The 17,358-nt window shown below is 58.1% G+C and overlaps 2 protein-coding genes across 3 annotated transcripts; both read right to left on the bottom strand.

Moving 5' to 3' along the window:
• Positions 1-102: 102 nt before the first annotated feature.
• Positions 103-2,630, bottom strand: NAXE (NAD(P)HX epimerase). Of its 2 annotated transcripts, none has more exons than XM_045454502.1 (6): positions 2,397-2,630; positions 2,172-2,280; positions 1,960-2,070; positions 1,771-1,884; positions 996-1,143; positions 103-410 (listed from the first exon to the last, which is right to left on the bottom strand). In XM_045454502.1, exons 1-6 carry the CDS (start codon positions 2,576-2,578, stop codon positions 208-210), a joined length of 867 nt encoding a protein of 288 aa, XP_045310458.1. In that variant the 5' UTR covers positions 2,579-2,630; the 3' UTR covers positions 103-207. The 2 variants fall into 2 exon arrangements, with proteins under 2 accessions (XP_045310458.1, XP_045310457.1); XM_045454501.1 differs by having other exon boundaries at positions 344-724; positions 952-1,143; positions 2,397-2,625.
• Positions 2,631-7,240: 4,610 nt separating this feature from the next.
• On the bottom strand, positions 7,241-17,055 carry TTC24 (tetratricopeptide repeat domain 24). Its single transcript, XM_045454503.1, has 10 exons — positions 16,876-17,055; positions 11,693-12,411; positions 11,295-11,498; positions 10,573-10,701; positions 10,364-10,476; positions 9,950-10,048; positions 9,002-9,052; positions 8,735-8,894; positions 8,010-8,106; positions 7,241-7,465 (listed from the first exon to the last, which is right to left on the bottom strand). The coding sequence occupies exons 2-10, from the start codon at positions 12,399-12,401 to the stop codon at positions 7,348-7,350; spliced, it is 1,680 nt and encodes a 559-aa protein (XP_045310459.1). The 5' UTR covers positions 12,402-12,411; positions 16,876-17,055; the 3' UTR covers positions 7,241-7,347.
• Between the last annotated feature and the right edge of the window lie 303 nt (positions 17,056-17,358).

Raw genomic sequence — 17,358 nt, 5'->3', positions numbered from 1 at the left:
GAAAGTCCATTTTCATCGCCCTCAAATGCCACGGCCACCTCCCTTGCCTGCTCTGTTCTCCCAGAAAGGTGGCGCCATGTCTCATTCAGTTTGCTGTCCAGCTCCTGCCACCCAGTAACTTTTATTGCCAGAACAGCTCCCAGGACCCCACGGCCGTAGGAGGGGGGCGCTAAGTCTTTATTGGGAAGGACACCCGCCCGTCTTCCCTCACTGCAGACGATAGACGCACTCCGTGTCAGGGTAGGGCGGCAAGTTCAGCTGGTACTTCTTTTCCAGAGCAGGAGGCACAAAACGACCTCCCAGGTAGTGATAGCGACCGGTGAAGTGGCTCGCAGACTTTTTGGGTGCAGTCAGGGAGATGAGCAAGTCTGGCTGGATCCCTCCAGAATTTCCCTTCTCCACATCCCATCCTGAAAAGAGGGTGTATTCAGGGAGAGAGAAGAGAGCAGGTGTCCATTCTTCCATACTTTGTTCTGCCCCTGTCCTGAACGAGCGGGGGCCCCGTGTCTCCGCCTGGGGAACCCGCATCCTTGGAGCTCCATGGCCATGGCCTCCTAGGCTTTGGTCTCTGGGGTCCAGCACACAAAAGGTGCTCCCGGCCTGCCCTCTGGCCCTTTTGTGGAATCCCAAAAGCTGTGTTCTGCCCCTTTACGCTCAGCTTGTTTAGAGCTTGGTCTGCGCCTTGGAAGAATGAGGACTCCTGGGTACCTATCTTAAGACAGGGTGGGAGGGGGCGCCTGGGTGGCGCAGTCGGTTAAGCGTCCGACTTCAGCTCAGGTCACGATCTCGCGGTCCGTGAGTTCGAGCCCCGCGTCGGTCTCTGGGCTGATGGCTCAGAGCCTGGAGCCTGTTTCCGATTCTGTGTCTCCCTCTCTCTCTGCCCCTCCCCCGTTCATGCTCTGTCTCTCTCTGTCCCAAAAATAAATAAACGTTGAAAAAAAAAAAACAGGGCGGGACCCAGGCCCCATCCCACCCAAGCTCCTCGGACCCAGCACCTGAGGGAATGTCGATACTCGCAATGGGCACGGTGAGCCCGCTCAGGACGCTCAGGATGCTCCGGAATGGCTCCCGGACGTCCCCTTTGAAGCTGAAGCCGAAGATGGCATCCACTACCAGCTCGTACAGTTCGTCGATCAGCGTGGGCTGTGGTGGAGCAGGGAGAGGAGAGGGTGTGGGAGCCCCTGACCGGACAGGGCTGTCCCCTGCACACACCACTCAGGGGCACACGGGTCATTTTATCTCCCTCAGAGACTTCAGTGCAAACTGGTCAGTGATTTAGACCAAGCGGAGTCCACACGTGGTTTCTGTTCTGAGTGCCTGTCCGCCTGCCTGCCATTGGGGCGGGTACAGGGTGGGGCCACCTGCAGCTGGAGGCAGGACAGACCCCTTGCTTTCTCTAACGCCTCAGTCTCTTCACCTGTGAAATGCGTTAAGAAACTTCAAAAGCAAAGTTCTTATTTCCCATCCTCAGGTCCACGTCCCTGCAGAAAGGGCTTAGGATGAGGCAGTCACATCAGCCCCTTCTCAGGGGGTTACTGCCTGCCGAGCAGGCCCTGACCTCAGGGGTCAGAGGGAAAGGTGTGGCCATGGATGTGAGAGGCAGCCTCGGGCACTGCTGGAGCGGGGGCAGGCTCTTCACACAGTTTCTGGTCAAACGGTACACTTAGGCACCTGTGCGGGGCACTTCCCCACCTGCCCGGAGTCTGTCCTCCAGAGAGATGGGCGGGGGAGCTCAGCCTGGAAACACGAGGGGAGAGCACAGCCACCTACCTCCGGGGGCATTTCACCAAGGAAGGGGATGTCCATTTTCTGGCACTGGGTCACCAGTGCACCGAAGAGTGGCTTGTTAGGCCTTTTGGGGTAATAGATGGTTGGCTGGTAGCCCTAGGGGGAAGGAGAGGGGTCATTCAAGGCCAGACCTCGGAGCCCCCCGCCGCCCAGCCCTTCCCCGATACTCACAAACAGCTTGAGGTGCCGGGCACAGACCAGGCCGTCTCCTCCGTTATTCCCGGGCCCGCAGATGACCAGGACCGTGGGGGGGCTCCGGGACATAGACTTGGGGGGATAGGCCTGGAGGCGGAGTCAGGGGGCGTCACAGGGGCCCTGGGCGGCCCCAGGCCTCCCCGCCCCCCCCCCCACCCCCCACCCCGGGCTTGACCGGCGCCACCGACCTTGGCTATGGCTGTGGCGCAGCTCAGCCCCGCCAGCTCCATCAGCTGGTCCACGCTGAACTGGTACTCGTTGAACAGCTCCTCGTCCACGGCCTGGGCCTCCTCCTGGCTGCGGACACCCACCGCCTGAGTCCCGCCCCAGGGCGCTCGGAGCGCGGGCGCGCGGCCGCCCCAGTCCCGGCCCCCGCCCCCGCCCCGGAGCGAGCCCGCCCGAGCCTCGCCTACCTCAAGTACTTCACCGCCGGGCTCGCCATGAGCGCCGGGTCCCCGCGGCCGCCCGACTGCGGCCGCCGCGTCCCCCACCAGGCTGGCCTCGCGCGGCAGACTCCGGCCGGGCCCCGGACGCGCTGCAGGTGCGAACCGGCGGCCAGCAGACCGAACCCCAGCAGCGCCCGCAGGGCCCTCATGGAGCTCGCGGCGCGCGCCCCTCCCGCCTCGTCCGGCGCAGGCGCGGCACTCGCCCCGCCCCCTGGAGGCGGGGCCTCGGCTCGTCCCGCCCCCTCGCGAGCGCGCGGACGCCTGGCCTCGCGTTCCCTGGGGGCAGAGCGCTTCGCTCGCAGCGGCGTGGGCGGTGGCTGGTCGCCTTGCGGGTCCTGCCCAGAGGGCGGCCCGGGCACGTACCAGCTGCGAGTGCATGTGGCACCCCTGGTGTCAGTGCCCTGCGAGTACGCGCTCCACGGGCGCCAGCGCTTGCAGGGCCGGCCACCGCGCCCGCGACGCGGCGCTCGGTAAATTGGGCTAATGTTGTCACTTACACGGCAAGCGGTTCCCAACGCGGGATGGACTGCTCAGGCTGGAAGAGCAGTACTCGAGAGACAAGTGATGGTGGGAAACGAAGGTTTGCTTTATTCAGGAAGAGTGCACTAACATCCCAAAGGCCATCTTCCCCATCCGCACAGCTGAGGGTTTAAAAAAAAAAAACAACGTTTTTTTAAAAATCTTTATTTTTGAGAGAGAGACGGAGACAGAGTGAGAGCAGGGAGGAACAGAGAGAGAGGGAGACGCAGAATCCGAAGCAGGCTCCAGGCTGTGAGCACAGAGCCCAACGCCGGGCTCGAACCCACAAACCGTGACATCATGACCTGAGGTGAAGTCGGAGGCTTAACCGACTGAGCCACCCAGGCGCCCCCAAGCCAGAGGGTTTTAAACGGGAGGGCGATGCCAGAAACGTGGGGGCTGGTGCAAAGGAAGCTGGTGCCTGGGCCCTTAGTCGTTTGTGGTCATGATCTTGGGCAGGCCTTACCTCCCGGAGAGCCTGATCCCTCATTCCTCAAGGCCAGTGGTCTAATCCCTAGGAAAGTAGGTGTTCTGCTACAGACCAAGGGACTTAGGTCAGCAAGCAAGGAGCCCCTAAGCTTGAAGTGAGTTAACCCTTAAGAGTGGTTGCAGTGCTGTTTACAGTATAATTTAAGATCCCTCTCCGAAATACATTAGCTGCCCCTACCTCTGCTTACCAGGATAGCATGCTTCATTTCTCTAATCATACATAATACTTGTTCCCTGTCATCAACATAATAGCTATGGAAATACAAAGTTATAAACCTTAAATAGGTTGAGAGTGTCATGGTTAAAAATGTAGTTGAAACCATAGACTCCAGATTCCAATAACATATCAAGAAACACCTGGAGGGGAAGACTGCAATTTGAACCCAAGAGGTTTTAAGAACGCAAATACAAAAAAAAAAAAAAAAAAAAAACTAAAAAGAGGGGTGCCAGGGTGGCTGAGTCAGTTAAGCATATGCCTTCGGCTCAGATTGTGATCTCAAATTTGGTGAGTTTGCCGCTGTCCTCTTCAGATCCTCTGTGCCCCTCTCTCTCTGCACCCCCCCTCAAAAATAATAAATAAAATAACTAAATAAATAGAATGCAAACACACACTCTCACATACTTAAGCGGCAGAGTGTGTGTGTGTGGGGGGGGAAGTCTTGGGAATAACACACCAGTTACCACTAAGACATTAAGATAAAGTAATTAACCAGGTGAAGGTCCTGTTTTCATGTTATTTTTCTGTGCCATGAATTGTATCCTGGCTAGTTCACTGAGAAAGGCAAGAACTCCCCCTGCTTTTAATTACTCTTCTGCTATTCTCCTTTTGAATTATAAAAGATTTATCATCTCCTGTAAGATGTACCCTTGTCCCCCAGCTATGCTCGTTTTACACGTTTGTTGTATGAAATAGAATTTATCAGACTGCATTTGTGGTGGAAAATTGTTTTTGTTAGACTGTGTTTGTGGCTGGAAATTGGGTTTTTACATCTAAATTGTAATGTACCTTATAATTGGATAATCTTATCCAAGACCTCATTCATTTTATACCATCACCAGTATGTAGAAGTCCTTCCCCTTTTTGTTAGGATCTCTTTTTTTGTTTTTAAGTAATCTCTACACCCAACATGGGGCTCGAGCTCATGACCCTGAGATCAAGAGTCACACGCTCCACCAACTGAGCCAGCCAGGTGCCCCCTGAAGATTTATTTCTAAAACACAATATGAAGCATGCTTTTTTGACAGATAACATTTGAATACTTACATGTGCCACATGCTAACATGAATCAGCTCATTTTACCCTTGCAGCAACCCTGTTATCGTTCCCATTTTACAGAAGAGCAAACTGAGGCTTCAAGGTGTTGAACCACATGCCCGATGGACACAGCGGTAGCTGTTGGTGGAGGGGGAGCTAGGGTCCAAACAGCCTGACCTAGAGTCTGCACTCTAAGGCATTATTCTGTACTGAACTGCCCTCTCTGGTGTGGAAATATGTAATTAAAGGGTTGTCATTGCTATCTTCATTCTGATGAGATGTTAAGTATAGGACAGTGACACAAGCATATCTCACCCCATGTCCCCAGGAAGTGGAGCCGAAGACCTACTCCATCCTATTTCTGCTTCCAGGCTTCTAGAGTTTTCTTTGAGAAATGCCTTCAAAACCAATTTATTAAAGGCTCATGGATCGAGCACTCCTGAGTTCCGGATGCTTACACATTTCACCCTGTCGATCCTACGATGCATTTTTATCCTCGTGTTATAGATGAGGACATTGACTAGCACAGAGAGAAGTCATTTTCCTAAGAGAATACAGCTATTCGGTAGTAGAGTCAGTGACGGTTGACATGGGGTTGGCCTGACCCCGGGGTGATACTCCCGTGTGGCAGCTGCCGCTGCTTGTCCCTCAAAATCCACTCTCCTTTCTTCCTTCGGCAACAGAACCCCGGAGTTTTATGTGGCCACACGGCTGCCCGGCTACGCACTACATTTTCCAGTCTTCCTTGCAGCAGCCGGGCATGTACATGTGACTAAACTCTGACCAATGAGGTCCGAGCAGAAATGACTTGAAACTGCCAGATGGCACCTTCGAAAAAACGCAGGTTTTCCTCCACTTCCTTTTTCCTTCTTACCGGCAGGAATGAAGGTGCTATGCCGCGGGTGGGGCAGCCAGTTTAGGACATGGCATGGGAATGCTGTGTTGGGGACGGCAGAGCGTCCTGCCTGACTCCCTGAGCTCCAGGAAGCCACCGCCTCCATGGGGACTGCTTACGTGAGACAGGAGTAAAGTTCTTTCTGTTTAAAGGCACAGTTACGGGGCTCCTGGGTGGCTCGGTCGGTTAAGCGTCCTGCTCTCGATTTCAGCTCAGGTCATGATCTCACAGTTCGTGGGTTGAGCCCCGTGGCTGGCCTTGCAGAGCCTGCTTGGGATTCTCTCTCTCTCTCTCTCTCTCTCTCCATCTCTCTCTGCCCCTCCCTCTCTCCCCAAATAAATAAACTTTAAAGAAAACAAATAAATAAATGGTAGCTTACATTGGACTCTGTTACAGCTGGTGAACCTGCATCCAAATCAAGACACCCCCAACACCTGACGAGACAATAAGAAAGATGAGCGGCCGTGTCCCCGGTGTCCTCAGCAGCTGGTGGCATGCTGGGCATATGGTAGGCCCTCGGCAGATATTTTAATGAATCCTCAAAACCTCACGGTGAGGAGTTCACGGCGTAGTGGAAACCCTCTTCTCTGACACGACCTGGAATGGGTTCTTTTATTTCAACTTAAAACAAAAAAATACATTCATCTGCCGTCTGTCAAAGTGTGGCCAGGGTCTCTTCTTGGGGAACAGGCCGCGGCTGACTTCTTCATCCTTCGCGCATAAATGGACCACCCGCAATGTCCAGTTTGCTCACGGGGGCGGAACAGCGCGTGGCGTGGTTGAAGCAAAATCTAAGTGCAAAATTCATCTAGACTTTTATTATTTTGCAGCCAAATGTGATCATTGTCTTGGTCCCATCTAATTCAATAGTAGTTTTTGAATTGAGTCACCTTAATCAGGACTTCTAAGGATTCGACTTAGTTTTCATGGAAACGGTGCTTGTTTTCACACTTGGTTCACCAGGTTGCATGACATTTAATTAAATGACAAACTGCAATAACACATACGCCAGCGTAAGCACATTTGGTACCAACACGGTCAGCTCTTGGTAAGCCCCAGCACGACCGGGGCGGGGGTGGAGGCGCGGAAGTGCGCCGCGTTCTAGAAGGTGTTGACGGCCTGGGTTTGAGTCCCGGCTTCCCCACTCCCTAGTGGTGTAGCCTGAGAGGACAAACTCATTAACCCTGGTGCTGTCTTTTCCGCACCTGGGAAAGGGGGTCATCCACTGTGAGGATTGCGGGAGGAAGCACCGTGTGGTGTGTGCCCCGTGTGACCACCGTGTGACCGCTCATCGCGGCCGTCCCACAGGCCCGCGGGGCTGCCTCCCAAACCCGCGACGGTACAGCAGTGCGTTCAGAGGTGTCCTCTCTCGGGCTATATCCCCGTTTCCCATTCGAGAAAATAGACGTCTGGAGACGTCAGTGACCGCAAAGCCTCTTGGCCAACATGTCACAGCTTCTGGAACTGGCAAGGGCCTTAGCAATCACGAGGTTTGGATCCAGAAGGAAATTCACTGTCCATGTTCCTCTTCCCTTTAGCCCCCTGAGCCCCAAACTTCCAGCGAGGAGCAAACTGGACATCTCAGTGCCGAGACCGCCAAGCCCTTGTTCAATGTGCACAACAGCCCATCTGTCGACGGTGGCACATCATGTGTCCATGCAGCGCTGAACCCCCGGGAAGAGGCTTGGTCCCAGAAACCCGGAACGTTTGAGTGTTGCGGAGGAAGCACAGAGGCCGCGTTCCGGGCCAGCAGAGTGGAGTCACATGATCGTACAGAAGCCAGACTTGGTGAGTCTCCTCTGAGGGTTCCTGCTTGGGGTTTCCCTGGGCCATCCGGGCGACCTGCGGGAGTCAGGGAGGGCTTGCCAGGGGCAGCGGCTGGGGACAGAGCAGAGGGCAGCCTTCACCTTGGCCACTGGGCCCCAGGGCAGGAGGGGGCAAGCTTGAGCTGCACGCCCCCCCATTCAGTGGGACTCTCCCTCTCTGGGAGGCCCACGGTCAGGCTGTGCAGGAGACAGGGGACGCCCAGGGCTCCAGAGTTGCATGAGTGTTGTTAAGAGTGTTCGAGGGCTTACAGAGAACAAACTGAGGGTGGACGGGGTGGGGTGGGGGAGAGGGGAAAGTGGGTGATGGGCATGGAGGAGGGCACCTGTTGGGATGAGCACTGGGTGTTGTATGTAGGTGATGAACCGTGGGAATCTACCCCCAAAACCAAGACTGTATGTTGGCCAATTCGACAGTAAATTATATTTAAAAAAACAAAAAAAAGATTGCTCGAGGGCAGACAGAGAGGGTCCAAGCACTATGCCCCCAAGTACTGGGGGCGTATTTCCCCCACCCCCCTTAAAACCATCCAAAGCCACATCCTCTCCTACTCCTTTCATCCATTCTCCAGGCCTCTTCCCCTCCCCCGGGGACCCACCTATTGACTTGGGGGCCACTGGGGACCAGAATGCCAGGATGCTCCATTCGGAGGGGGCCTTGGCCTCCAAGCGGGAGATGGGCCCCGGATCCTGGACCTGGATGGAGAGGGACGGGCACACTCATCACAGGCCTCTCTGCGCCAAGAACCACATGGTGCAAAGAGAAAACTTTGGGAGAAGAACAAGGAGGGTGCGTGTCGGGGTGCGTTCACCGGGCGCTGGCACGGGGCGCACGAAAGACTACCCTCCGTACGGGGCAGGCGCTTGGCAAAGCTGGGCCTCCCACCGCCCACCGCTGCCCGGAGGACGACACACTGAACGGAAGACAGGGAGTTCAAGTGTGAATAGCAAGTAGCAAACAGCTCTGGCCCCAGAGGTCGAAGTCTTTGGGGGACGAGGCTGGTATACGGTGAGCTAGGGCAAGAAAATCACTCGGTCTCCGTACCTGGCACGTGGTAGGCTTTCAATAAAACTTGGTGTTCTAAGATGCAAAGTTCTAGAAGTTAGGAAAGCCACGGAAGCGGCCAGGAAGAGGTGACTGAGAAAGGGGTCAGGGAGACTGGGCCAGGGCCTTGAGAGGTGAGCAGGAAGGGGCGGGGGCTGGTCAGGCCTCAGCGGCAGACCCAGGGGGAGGCGGGGGCATCCAGGAAACCAACGTGGGGGAGAGAGTGCTCCCGTGTCCAGGTAGGAGATGCACAGCTAGGGACAGCCTGCTGCCACTCACACTCCAGCCTCTGCGCCCAAGACGCGGGGGGGACATCCGGTGGGGCCTGGTCCTCTCTCTCCTCCTGGCCCTCCTCCAATTCCTCTTCCTCCCACCCACCCGAAGACCTGGAGGGGTGGGGAACAGGAGGCAGAGCAGCACCAGGGACACGTCCCCCCCCCTCCCTGGGGTACCTGTGTGGCCACGGCCCCAACCGCACCAGCGTCCGCACCCCCGTGGAGCCCCGGAGCCCCGGCCCCACCCCACTCACCTGTGCCTCACTTCCACTCTGCCCCTTCCCGGCCCTCCTGGAGCCTGGGGCCTCCCTGGAGCCGAAGTCTGGGGATGGCGGGGAGTAAAGGGAACCCGCTGTGACATATCCGCGAGCGTATGTTCCCTCCACACGCAGCGGCCCCACACAGAGCGGTGCTAGACGCTAACTGGGATGGGCCACGCCTCTGAGAGTGGAAATCCGTGACGAGGTCCGCGCTAGTAACGCTCAAGTTAGAACTCGGGCTCACGGACGATCAGACATGGCCAGGGCCTGGCCTCCACCTCATCCTGCCTGGGGCCTCCAGGGGCAAAGTCACAGGAAGTCGGTGGCTGCCTTCAGACGGACCCCAGCTCTTCCCCAGTCCAGTCCTCTGCCCGGACCAGGCTAATTTAGTTTCACTTGCAAATTATAAATACAGTGTCCTAGTCTTTAAGAGAAGACATGAATCCCATTAAATAAATATAATAAATAGTCAAGTATAATTTTAATTCCTGGGTGGGAGGTTCCCCGAGGTTATCTGGAGGGGTGAGAGGCAGGGAGGCTGAGAGAGGGTGGGGGGAGCCAGAGAGCCAGGGGGTGGTGGAGACGCAGGGAGAGCCAACCTGACCGGGAACCGCAGCACCGCCCCCACCGTGTGGCCTGTTGGAGAACTGCAGCCTGGGACTTGGTTTCCAGCTCCTCTGGGTAGGGCTCAGCCTCCGGGCTAGTGACCACCCAGGCAAAGGCCTGGCACTGCCTAGCGCTGGGAGACAGGCCACACCCCCCCCCCCCCCCCCGCCCACCTCCCTACCCGCAGGTGTCCTCGGAAAAGCGACACGTGTCCACTCTGCGGGCTCTGGGGCAGGTGAACACACGAGCAGCCCAGGGCAGCAGCCCTGAGGGCATCAGCTCTGCCCTGCCACCACCCCCTTCTCTGGGCCACCTGTCCCCGCCCCCACTCCTTGTCTCAGGTGTCACCTCACCAGGGCGTGCGTGGGGACGAGCCCGGCCCGGGCCAGGTGGGTCCTCATGGCGTCCGCCAGCTTGGCCACCAGCCGGTCCCGCACAGAGTCTGGCTCCTTCTGGAGGGAGGGTGGACAACGGGGGTGGTGGGGGGCCTCTGGGGATTGGGGAGGAAGGAGACAGGAGGCGGAGGAGGGAAGGGGCTTCGTCTTCCTTCTCTTCTACCGCAGCCCCGGGCCTTTGCCAGGATCCCGTCACCGCCTATGCACAGTTGTGGACAGACGAACCCCTCCTGCCAGCAGTGTCCCGGGGCCCAGCACACTGTGCCCAGTGTGTCTGGTGGGTGACGAGTGGTGGGGGAGACAAGGCGAAGGCAGGAGTGTCAGCAGAGGAGGGGAGCAGGGAGAGTTAGATTCTGGGGCGCGGGGTCTCACCTGACTCCGAGCCAGCGCCTCCTTATAGTAGGTCAAGGCCTGGTCGTGCTGCCCCAGTCTGGCTGCGGCAGCCCCCAGCCCCTCGCAGGCCTGCCATTGGCCCTTCGTGTCCCCTGGGGAGAGAGCCCGGGGGTCCTCTGGCGGCTCCCCACGCGACTGACCCTCCCCACCAGCCCCGGGGACCCTCCGCCCGTCCCGCTGCCACTCACCAGTGTCCCGGGCCGCCTGCAGGGCATGTAGGTAGTTGTCTCTGGCTGCCCTGTGGTCCCCCAGCTGGCTCAGTACAAATGCCAGGCTGCCAAAGCTCCGGCCCTGCTCCCGCCGCTGCCCCCCAGAGCCTGACGACAGAGCCACCCCATCGTAAGCGGGGGCCTTGGCCTCTGAGGCGTATCCCCTGGTGGCCAAGGCCGGGCCCCCGGGAGTCCGGGCGCTCAGCCCCAGCGCGCCTCCAGCTGCACCGCGGAGGCCTCTCCTCAGGCCTGCTTTTCGGCCTGAATGCACCCCACCCCCCACCCCCGCTGGCCACCTTGAGCTGGGCAACGACCCTGCGACCTGACCCTGCGAAGCGGCAAAGTTCCCTTCCTGCACGTGCAGCAACCGAAGCTCGGAGAGCGACAGGGACTCACTTGCACACAACCACTTAATCAGAGAGGCACTGGCTTCCACATCAGGCTCCTCTCCCGCCTGGGGCTCTGCCCTCTGCCCGCCCCCCCTCCCCCCGCCGTGGCCCCCCAGCCCCAGGCCTCGTCTCTGGGCCCTCAACCCACCGTCCTGTCTCCTGCTCCCCCAGCCCTCACCTCCTGGCTCTGGACTTCCTGGCCCCATAACCAGTCCCAAAGGTCCGTCCACGCTCCAGCCTCGGGCCCCGGCTGGAGCCCCCCCCCCCCTTAGTCCTTCGGTCCCAACACAGCCCCCAGCCCCTGGTGCCCACCATGCAGGTCAGCAGCCTTCTGGTGACACTCCCGGGCTTGCCGGTAGTTGCCGAGGGCACTGTGGGCCGTCCCGAGGTTTCTCAGCACCGTGGCCTCCTCTCCCGGCCCGCGACACAGGGGCAGGGCCCGCAGGAAGGCCTCCGCTGCAAGCGGGAACAGCTGGAGCTGGCAGTAGCTCAGGCCTAGGTCGTTATAGAGATGCCCTGGAGGGCGTGGCCAGGGTCACGGGCAGCCAGGTCAGCTGCAGCTGTCCTGGTGCGGCCCCTGTCCCCCTCTCCTGGGGTCCTCCGGCCCTTTCCCCAGCCCTCGGAAAAGCCTCCGTTTGCACCCCACGTCTCAGAGCGTCGCCTGGTCTGATCTCCCCAGACCCCACTTCTCCTCTGCCCGCAGGCCTCACCCAGCAGTCTGTGCTCAGGGCTCCTCTCAGCAAGCCTCCGGCTCTCCTCCAGCACCCGCGTCACCGCGCCCACCCCATGCCGCCCGCTCTTCAGCATACACCCCGCCGCAGCCCCCAAGGCCAAGGCCGCAGCCTGGGGCTGCCCTGCTTGGGCGTAGGCCCGGCTCGCCTCCTGCAGACAGTGGGCTGCCAGCTCAGGCTGTCCCAGAGCCCGGTAGCAGGCTCCCATTTTTGCCTGGACTTGCCCATGGTCGCCTAGTGGCTGGTAGTGACCCAGGGCCCTGTGGTACCAGGCCAAAGCTTGAGGCAGGTCGCCCAGGGCGTGGTAGGCCAAAGCCACATTGAAACACTGGTCGCCATGACGCCTGCCCTGCGCCTTCTCCTCAGGTCGGGCTCTCAGGAGCAGCTCGAGGCCCCGGGCTGGGTCCCCGGTCTCCACGTAGGCAGCCCCCAGGTTGAAGGCACAGGCCCGGAGAACAGGGGTGTCGCGAGTTTGCGGGGCCTCCGAGGCCAGGACGAAGGCCCTCTGGAAGCTGGTCAGGGCTTCGTGGTTCCGGCCAGCCAGGAGCGCCCCGTGGCCAGCCCTGGTGAGGGCGTGGACGCTGGCCTCTTGCTGTGGCCGCTTTCCCCTCTGTTTCTGCTTGGAGGTTGAGGGTTCAGGCTCAGACTCAGGCTCTCGGGGGGTATCCTCAGGGTTGGAGGAAGACATCGTGCTGACACTGGGGAGCAGGGGGGTCAATATGTCACCCTGGGCTTCCTCCAAAGCAGGCTCCCTCTCGGGTGATTTAGCTCTAACCCCGCCCCCAGGGCCGTAAGGACTTCCGCTTCCGCACCCCTACTGGGCGCCACATCAGCCCTTACTCCAACGTCCCAACTCGTTCTCTGTCCTCCTTCAGGACCCAGTTCAAGTAACAGAAAGCCTCCTCCCTCAGCCATCAGGGTCCTTCCGGACCCCACGGCACCTTGTGCCCGTGTCTTTTCCAGCGTTTATCACACCGGGTGAAAGTTGCTGACTTTCTTGTCTACCTCTCCTACCAGATTTGGAACGACGTTAGGGTCTGGCACGTAGAAGGTCCTCAATAAACGTCCATCGAATGAGACGGAGGTGGCTGGAGGCGATGGCTAATGCGTTAATGCGTGTGTACCCGCTGCCACTGGGCTGTGCGCTTAGAAACGGCTTGATGGGATAAAAAGGTATGTGTACCTTACCACAACACAAAAAACATTCACCGAACGAGCAAACGAAAGGGCAGCTGAACGGAGCACGCGCAGGGCCTCCCCTCCATCATCTGTTCTCCTCCGCCATCACTGTTCCCCACGGACACCCTCGCACTCACAATCTAGGCGCTCCTGGGTGTGGGTCGGGTCAGCTCAAACCTGCTGCACCCCGGGAGCCATACAGGGCGCCGGGGACGCGGAGCTGAGAGGGCTATTGAATCGGCAAGGAGTCCGTTTTCAGGACGGAGGGTGCCGTCTGGCCATTCATGCCCACGCCCCACTTCGGGGCCTCTTGTTCCACAACTGGCTGGTTCTGGGCCCCCAGCCCCCTGCTCCAGTCATCACATGTGCTTCCCTGTTAGGATCTCTCTCCTAGAAAGGCAAAGCCTTTTCCTGAACTCTCTTCCCAGGAGACCGGGGGGAGGGTGGTAAAGACTGGGGCCTGCACGCTCAGCACCCTCTCCCCCCCATTTCTTTCCTTCTTTCCCCTCTTTCTTGGAAGAGGCAGGCAGAGATGTCTCTCTTTTCAAAGAAATTCCCCCTGCAACTAAGAACACCTCGGAATCCTGCCTTCAAGGCCCTCATCCCTGGGACATTCCGCGCTAACCCCACCAGGTCTCGGGGCCCCAGCCACAGGATACCTTACCTCCCTCGATCCTCTCTGCGGCCGGCTTTCTGGAATGGTCCCTCTGGCTTGGGTTACCTCCCCAAGCCCTTAGCTCAAAGCCCCGGGGTTACCAGACAACCAGGCACCGCCCTCCACTCCTAGGGAATTTTTTGATGGACAGTTCAGACGACCTATCCCAGTGCTGAATCACTGATGGCACTTGGGCAGTTACCTGGATTCCATCGCCCTTCCTGCCCCACCACTGCCCACCTCTGCACACACCCCTCAAGTCCCTCACTTTAAGCAAGGAGCCAAAGCGTGACGGGCCTGTGCCTGGTTACAACCTCAGAGATCATCTGTGCCAAACTCTCATTCTGCAGAGGAGGGGACCAGGCTCAGAAAGCAGGTAGGACTTGCCTGAGGTCACAGAACCATGCAGCTGGGGTTAGAGCCCAGGTTTTCTGATTCTGGGCTGATTAGCCCAGGGTCCCTTCCACTGCGCTGGGATTGCAAGCTTTAATGAGGCCTGGGCTGTCCTAGAAGTGAGCCCTTTCACACACACACACACACACACACACACACACACACACACACTTATGCACTGTGCTCCTGTGTGGGTACATTCCACGTTTGGGAACCAGGGAAAAGGTGATGGTCAGGAAAGGCCTGGAGATCAGAAGAGTCTCTCTGCCCCCGCTCTGATCTGCAACATCCATGTCCTGCTTAATGAGAGGACAGCAGGCCCGTGACAGCGGCCCCTACTGTGCTAACTCGCGGAGGGTGGCTGGCATTAGAAAGCAAGTGTCCTCATTTACCTGGGGCAGAAGCCTTTTTATTTTTTTTAAATTGTTAATGTTTATTTATTTTTGAGAGAGAAAGAGCATGAGCAGGGAAGAGGCAGAGAGAGGGAGACACAGAATCCGAAGCAGGCTCCGGGCTGTCAGCACAGAGCCCGACGCGGGGCTCGAACTCCCAAACTGCGAGATCATGACCTGAGCTGAAGTCAGACACTTAACGAACCGAGCCACCCAGGTGCCCCCAGAAGCCTCTTTTAAAGTAGAGAGGCCTTCGCCAGAAACCAAGTTACCAGGAAGTAGGCGGGCTCCCCCGAAACGGCTGGACAGTGTTTGCTGAACATCTGCGGGGTGCACAGTGCCTTGTGCCACAGACGGGGCCCGTGCCCGCAGGCTTTCCCAGCTGCCTGCAGCTCCCACCCGTGGGCTGGCCTCCAGGACGCTCCCACAGCCCAGCCAGGGCCTGCCAGGCAGCTCCTCTGTGCCCAGTCAGCAGCCTTCCCTTAAGGGGAGAGGTTTTAGGGAGGTACAGGGACTCAAACTACTCTCACCGAGGTTCCAACGACCTCTCAATGACCCAGTGATCATTTCCGAATCATTTTCTTGTTTGACCCCCCACTTTATCCGACATCTCCTTGCAACTCCGTCCTCACTAGGGCTTCCAGGACCCGTGTCCTGGCTCTTTCTTTTCTTCGGACAGTTCCTTCTCTGTCTCCTTTGCTGGGCCCTCTGTCCACCCCTTAAATGCTAACGGTCCCCAGTGCTCTGCCCTCTGCCCTTTTCTTACCTTACGCACACTTCCACGGACACTGCATCCACGCCTCTGATTTTCACACCACTGATAAGCCAATAATTTCTTTTATTGTTTATTTATTTATTTTGAGAGAGAGAGAGAGAGAGAGAGAGAGAGAGAGAGGGTGAGTGAGCACCAGCTGGGGAGGGGCAGAGAGAGAGGAGAGAGAGAATCCCAGGCAGACTTTGCGATGTCAGCGCAAAGCCCCATGCAGGGCTTGATCTCATCACTATGAGATCATGACCTGAGGGGAAATCAAGAACCAGACGCTTAAGCTTAACCGACTGAGCCACCCAGGCATGCCCCCGCCCCCCGCCAATAATTTCTACATGCCTAGATCTAGACTTACTTCGTCCAAGCAAAATTCCCGTTTCCTCCCATCGACTGACCCCATGTTCCCAGTGTTAGCTGCTCCACCACCAACCCAGTCCGTGAGCTGGAAACGCGGGGGGCATCCGTGACCCCTCTCCTCCGCTCTGGGTCATATGGTTCTACCTCTGAAACCTCTCCCCAGCGCGCCCTCCTCTGCTGTTTCATAGCCACGGCCATGGAGGCGGCTTAGCGCACAGCGGTGGAGAATTCAAGCTTGGGGCTGCACTTGTGTCTTGGTGCCACCAGTTTTTAGCTGTATGACATTTCTAAGCCTCGGTTCCCTCATCCCTCTTGTAAAGATTAAACAAGATAATGCTAAATATAGTACCAATAGGCAAGAACACCGGATGCGTGTCATTCTTGTGTGTTGGTTCCTAACCCTGGTATGCGAGAAATACCTCTCTGCTCAGCCCCTGTTTCAAGCCCCTGTTGCACTGGGATGGTGGAGACAAGATGAGTCGGGATCTCTGTCCCCTCCTTTCTCCCAGGATGCAGGGAGTATGGGACGCTAAGACTTGAGAGGGAAGGCCCGTTGGGTCCTCAGCCATTTACTTACTACCCACCGACACCTCCTTTCATCTCACGGACCTGGCCCTGACGGGGCCAGGGGCCCTCGTCCCAAAGCAGAAGTGAGGTTAACCCATCCGGGTACTTCCTTTCTGGCTCAGCTGGGGAGTTTCTGCACAACCTCATTATGCAACTGCTCCTTGTCAGGGTCCTGTGCTGCCGGGAAAGCAGGGAGTGCGACCTCCATCACCAGGAGCCTAGATTCTCTGTGCTTTCCTGCTGGTGGAGAGCAAAGGGGACCCCTTCTGATCTCAGGGAGCACCCCCTGTCTTCAAACCCCACATCTCCCAGTTTTGTCTCCGCCCTGAGTCTCTTCTGTCCCTCTGAAGGTTTGGATGTTTTCTGTTTTGTACTCCTTCACATCCCTCCCCTGAGGCTATGAACCTAGGCTGCCTCCTTGCTTGAATGAGGCATGGGAGTGGGGAGGGGGGGAGGGCAAAAGGAGAAACACCAGACGGGGAAGCCTGCTAGTTAATATAGGAAAAAAATAAAATAAAATTCAGGACAGGTGTCAGAATTATTTTTACGAGTTCAGACTTTACTATCTCCCACCTGTGCTACTGCCTTGCAGTCTCCACTGGCCTCTGCCCCTAGCCTCCCCCCGCTCCACGCCCGGCTGCAGAAGGAGTCTTTGTAAACTCGGAATCTGGCGCTGCCCTGGGTCCGAAGTGTTCCTCGGCTCGTGACAGCCCCCCAGAGCACCTCCAGGCACGTCAGCGCCGCGCGAGGTACCGCAGCGCCCGCCGTGCCCCTCCAGGCTCTCTTCCCGCGTCTGCCCGACCGAGCGTCGTTCTCCGATAGAACCGAACCGCTTCTGATTTCCTGAACTCACCTCCGGGCTCTTGCACATGCTGTTTCCACGGACTGAAATTCCTCTTTCAGTCTGATGAATTCTTGTTCCCTTTCCAACCCAGATCAGCTGCCGCCTCCACTAGGAAGTCTTCCTGACCTTCCCTGCCCTTAGCTTCGCGGCAGCAGTGACCTCGTCCCTCTGAGTATCACTGACCTCTAATTTATTTGACTTTAGGTCTGTCACCGATTCCAGAACAGCGGCTTTTAAGGCACTAATCATGTTGATTTACCTCTGCATCCGCACCATCTAGTTCAGTACAAGCTGGCCCGCAAGTTGGCGGGAACCAAGAATGCTACAGGAAGCGGAGCGGGGTCCGTGGGGACACCGGGGAGAAATGACGGCGGCAAGGGCAGAGGCTACCTTAGCAGCGGAGGAGCCCTAGAGGAACAAGGCGCCCACCGCGGGGCGGAGAAGGGAGGGCGGCTCCCCCCGCCCTTCCCCCACCCGCGGCGGCCTCCGCCT

This window comes from Leopardus geoffroyi, chromosome C3, assembly GCF_018350155.1.
Source record: "Leopardus geoffroyi isolate Oge1 chromosome C3, O.geoffroyi_Oge1_pat1.0, whole genome shotgun sequence".
Lineage (NCBI taxonomy): Eukaryota > Metazoa > Chordata > Mammalia > Carnivora > Felidae > Leopardus > Leopardus geoffroyi.
Note: the sequence above shows the minus strand (reverse complement) of the source record. Positions and strands in the feature narration are given on the sequence as shown.

Bases quoted from the DNA above. Each gene is read 5' to 3' on its own strand.
- NAXE (XM_045454501.1), bottom strand. From the start codon at position 2,578: ATGAGGGCCCTGCGGGCGCTGCTGGGGTTCGGTCTGCTGGCCGCCGGT. The intron at 1,144-1,770 runs GTAGGTGGCTGT...GCTCCACCACAG, and splicing joins TTGGTGAAATGCCCCCGGAG to CCCACGCTGATCGACGAACT. The intron at 725-951 runs CCCTGTTTTTTT...CGCCCCCTCCCA, and splicing joins GGGATGGGGCCTGGGTCCCG to CCCTGTCTTAAGATAGGTAC.
- TTC24 (XM_045454503.1), bottom strand. From the start codon at position 12,401: ATGTCTTCCTCCAACCCTGAGGATACCCCCCGAGAGCCTGAGTCTGAG. The intron at 10,702-11,294 runs GTGGGCACCAGG...CTCTGTCGTCAG, and splicing joins GAAGGCTGCTGACCTGCATG to GCTCTGGGGGGCAGCGGCGG. The intron at 7,466-8,009 runs GTGGGTCCCCGG...CTCTGTCCCCAG, and splicing joins AGTGGCCCCCAAGTCAATAG to CCGCTGCCCCTGGCAAGCCC.